This window comes from Nematostella vectensis, chromosome 13 (genome assembly GCF_932526225.1).
Source record: "Nematostella vectensis chromosome 13, jaNemVect1.1, whole genome shotgun sequence".
NCBI classification, from domain to species: domain Eukaryota; kingdom Metazoa; phylum Cnidaria; class Anthozoa; order Actiniaria; family Edwardsiidae; genus Nematostella; species Nematostella vectensis.
In genome coordinates this window covers 11,391,873-11,396,571 of record NC_064046.1, presented here as the reverse complement: position 1 = coordinate 11,396,571, position 4,699 = coordinate 11,391,873, and the positions used below count along the sequence as shown (strand labels likewise).

The 4,699-nt window shown below is 37.5% G+C and overlaps 1 protein-coding gene across 3 annotated transcripts; it reads left to right on the top strand.

Annotated features, from left to right (window-relative positions):
• The first annotated feature begins 208 nt into the window (after positions 1-208).
• LOC5519422 (ataxin-3) lies at positions 209-3,620 on the top strand. 3 transcript variants are annotated; one of them, XM_001639336.3, is made up of 11 exons: positions 210-317; positions 390-438; positions 715-830; positions 1,241-1,285; positions 1,406-1,491; positions 1,634-1,700; positions 1,909-1,996; positions 2,209-2,403; positions 2,706-2,760; positions 2,827-2,918; positions 3,007-3,620. In XM_001639336.3, exons 1-11 carry the CDS (start codon positions 294-296, stop codon positions 3,066-3,068), a joined length of 879 nt encoding a protein of 292 aa, XP_001639386.3. In that variant the 5' UTR covers positions 210-293; the 3' UTR covers positions 3,069-3,620. The 3 variants fall into 3 exon arrangements, 2 of the variants coding, with proteins under 2 accessions (XP_001639386.3, XP_032220195.2); XR_004290534.2 differs by having other exon boundaries at positions 209-317; positions 1,241-1,491; positions 2,814-2,918; positions 3,007-3,043; XM_032364304.2 differs by having other exon boundaries at positions 1,241-1,491.
• The last annotated feature ends 1,079 nt before the right edge of the window (positions 3,621-4,699 follow it).

Here is a 4,699-nt window from a genome sequence, read left to right as displayed (position 1 = left end):
TTATTCCTTTCTTTTTACTTTGCTTGGTATTTGGGCCGGATATGTCATCGTTTTCAATTATATATCAGAATTCAAATTTAAAAGTTTATCGATCTGAGTGACAAAAAAAGAAACAGCCATTCAGCTCACTTTGTTTCCCAAAAATGAAGGGAACTTGTCCTAATATTAATACAACAAATTTTCGTATTTTTAACGGTCGTGAAAAAAAAAATCATTAGTACAACAGTTCCCAGAACCCATAGGAGGTATCCGGCATTCCCAGAATACCTTGCGGTGTTTTGAAGTTATCCAAAATGGAGGCGATCTTCCACGAAAAGGTTTGCGACCAAAGTCACCCGACTTGCCATTCTTAAATTCATCTGAATAGACTGTGTGGTATATATTTACAGCAAGAAGGCTCCCTCTGTGCACAGCACTGCCTTAACACTCTGTTACAAGGTAAAATTAATACTCAATTCTTAAAAAAAATAGCTACCGTTGTAAACTATCGCATGAAATCGGATAAAAATCAATGGAATAGAATCCACCGAGTGCGCTCTTTTTTATATGATAAAATTGACAGGATCTTTACTAAGATAAGGCTTAAACAGATAATTTCTTTGCGTGTTTATACTTTTAAACTTACTTAACTCTCAATCATGATTTAACAAATAACGTTATATATAAGTTAAGTCACTTTCTTAATTTGAGCTGTGAAAATTGGAATCTTTTCAGGTCCATACTTCACAGCTGTTGACTTGGCTGCCATAGCTCAGCACTTAGATGAAGAAGAGCGACGCAGGATGGCCGAGGGGGACACAGAGTCTGAGGAGTACAGGAAATTTCTAGAAGTAAACCTGTAGGAGATTCATAGATACTGGGAACTTGTCCGTCTGTCCATCCATTGTTCATCCGTCAATACAAACAACATTCAATTGTCTTACTCTTCGTTTCTTTCTGGTCTGTCTCTGTCAATCTGTGTGTTTGTCTATCTGTCATTTTTTTTGTTTCTTTCTGTTTGCCCCTCTAGCTGTCTGTCCATCCATTTGTCTGTCTCTTTCTGTCTGTCTGTATATCTGTCTGTCTTATCTGTGTCTTGTTGTTCGTCTGTCTCTCTATCCGTTTTGTCGTTTTTTTTTTCTCCATTTGTCTGTTCATACCTCTTGGGGTAAACCAGGGCTATATAATTTAGTTCCAAAGTTTATGCACATCATTTCATATTTCTATTTTTTATTTTATTTATTTCTTAATTTGCATTTAGCAACCTTCCTCAAACATGGATGATAGTGGGTTCTTTTCAATTCAGGTACCAGTTACATCCCAAATTACTTGTTTTATTCCTATTTTTTGTCTATTTGCCCTTTTGTTTTGCCATTGTTTCTGTTTGAACACTATGTTTTCTTTTATTTCATGTATTATGTTCAAGGTAATCTGCAATGCTCTTACTGTATGGGGTCTGGACCTAGTTCCTTATTCAAGCCCTGCAGCACAAGATGCTAGGAAAAACCCACAGTAAGACCAAACCCTGTCATTCAAATTACTTTACACAATTAGAAACTGCATTTATATCTCATTTTCATTCTTATCGCATGAATGACTCAATACACAGATCACCCAGCAAATACTTTTAATATATATTCTGCTTTTATTTCAGAAATCAACAAGCATTTATATGTAATCTACAGCAGCACTGGTTCACATTACGAAAACTTGGGAATCAGGTTAGTTGAAAAGTGTTTTTAGGTAATTACATAATAATATATTTGACTATTTGACGGTTTTCACATTTTTTGGGGATCTGCATCTGCATTTTATTTGATCTTTTCTTGAAAAATTAAACTAAATGTTTAAATTACAGAAAAGCATCATTTTAAATCTTCACAGATGAACTGAATAATATGCAATTCACACATATCTTTTTTTCTGCAGTGGTTCAATATAAATTCCCTAAAGACAGAGCCCGAGCTAGTAAGCGAGACATATCTCTCCATGTACCTCACACAGCTTCAAGCAGAAGGTTTTTGTCAGTTGTAATGTTTATGCGCCTCGGGCCACTATTCTGATGTAAATAAGCTTTGTAACGATTCACCTTTTTTAGTCTGCCCTGAAAAAGTCTTATTAAAGACGAAAATTTGGCAGAGTCGTATTGTATTGTATTCGTGTATTGTATTCATTGTTCTGGTACAAGATCATGACAGTTTGGGCTTTTTTATTCTATTCCCTTTGCAGGTTATAGTATATTTGTGGTGCATGGAAAATTACCAGAGTGCGAAGCAGACCAGTTATTGAGACTGTGCCCTGCTCTACCTCATAAGAAACCTGCACCCAGGGACAAGAAAACATCACATCAACTTATCAACAAAGCAGACTTATCATCAGCTCTAAGGGATATGGGGAACACCTCTCAGTCGTCTGCAGAACCAGGTTATCGAACGAATTTCATTTATTAATAGTCTGTAATGGTTACCTTTAAAAGAACCTTATAAAAGTTAGAGACTAGCACTCTCCTTTTATTCAAAATTGGATATCCAAAACAATGAAGTCAAAGTATACAATGCAAAATGACATCTGCTAATGGAATTTTATTCTTTTTTTGATGTAAAACAGTCAAGCAATAATATATCATATTTTAATCAATTAAGCATTTCCTTACATACAAAAACTTGCCTTAATTAAAAGAAAAACCTAATTACAAAAAATAAATATATTATATTTCTTTCTTTCAGCCAAGCCTGTTGATCTAGATGACGTTAGAAGAAAAAGAGCCGAATATTTTGAGAAGTGAGCATCACCAGTAACCTAGTCCTATTATATCTCTTCTAAATTAAATTTAGATTTGAATTACAGACGTAATAAGGGTGGGGGAGCAGAAGCCATAGAGCATGCTGGGAGCTCCACAAATAGCAACGCAATGGTTGTGACGGACCAGCGAATGTCAGGTGCGTTGCATTATGGGATAGTATCCAAGCTGCACTGTGTTAATTGGAGAATGTGTATTTATCTTTTTTTTTTATTTGTTTATTTCAGAAATGACAGAAGATGAGATGCTACAAGCTGCTCTCTCGCTCTCTCTACAAGGACAGTCCTGACTCAATAAACGACTCGTATGACATGTAACATGCATGCGACAGACAGGAATCCTGGCTTGCATGGTTTTAGATTCTTGCAGCCTCGAAAAGCTTTCAACACGCACGCCACACACTACGCGTGATAAGCATGGTACAAGCTGCTGTCTCTGCCGACAGGAATCCTGACTCGCATGGTATAAGAACCTTGCAACCTCGCAAAACTCGCATACAAGCATGTATCAACGGGGACCCAGGGCGTCTTTCTTTCTCGCACGCTCCCTGTGTGCCCGATCTCCTCGACACCCTGGGTCCCCGAACATGGACAAACATGCTACAAGTTGCTTTGCCTAAGGACAGGACAATCCTGACTCTAAATTACCAGAATGGGATTGGAACCTTATGACACACTATGTGTGATACGCACCACACGTTATTTGTGTTATTAGCGATGCACATGCGTGACAAGCAAAGTGCAAGCTGTCTCGCTAGTTCGATGGCAGGAAATGTGCACTTGCATTCCATGAGACACACTTAAGTACAAGCTGCTAATTACAAATAAAATAGTGAAATTGATACAAGTATTTTGCAGTTTTTAATACAGATTTAGAATCCTAATAATATTAGGATTCTAGTGCACACAATACTTAAAATTAAATGAATATGCGAAAAATGTGTGTGTCGATATTGGAACTTCATAGTAACAATGTCGGTAACTTGAACAGCAATGAAAGACATAATTTCAAGTGTCAATATGCGAAAAAAGGGGGGAATTGTAATTGGGACTTCAGTAACAATGTTGGTATATGTGGACGGCAATGAAAGAAATAATTTCAAGTGTCAGACTTAAAATGCACTCTGTCTGAAACATTTCCATCATATCCCTCCAAACTACAGTAAGGTCCATAGCCATAGCAGGTATTGGATTACTTGGGGGGGATGCAATAAAGAAACATAAAAAAATTAAGAAAATATTGGGAAGGTGAACAGCCACGCCCCTACTGGTCATCTTATAATTTTCTAAAATATTTGGGGGGGAGGGGCTTGTGCTCCACCCCCTGCTACGGCTCTGAGGTGTGATTGTGTTTTACTGTCACAGTCCAATCACACCATTTTCACACACTGATGTGTCAATGAAGACGTCAATTGTGAACACCTTTGTTAGTGGCACATCTATACGAGTTCTTGACGGGAAGGTCAATCCACACAAAAAATACAAAGACTCTGCTTTCTTAGAAAAGGGTTTTGTACAGTATTCCTTTGGTCAGTCTCCAAAATTGTATAGGGCCGGGGAGGGAGTGTCAAGGGGTTGGGGTTTGAACAGTTTTACTAGCCCTTAGGTAGGTATTTTGATGTTCATGTTTATTCCAAAGGTACAGCTGTCAACCCACCTGCATTAGGCGGGTGTCAAAAGATTTTGGACCCCATTACAAGCCTAATTTTGGTGAGAATGTTCATACATTCTCTGTATTCACCCACATCAACTCTTTTGGGTTTTTTTACATATTCACTGTATTTCACCGGATTTCACAAGGAGTTGCCAGCTATGAAAAGGAGAGGCTTATTGAACTAATCTTTTGCTTGGGTAGGAATCTATTGATCACAAAGTCAGGTAAGTGTCTTCTTACCAATTATTACAGTCTTTATAGAACAAG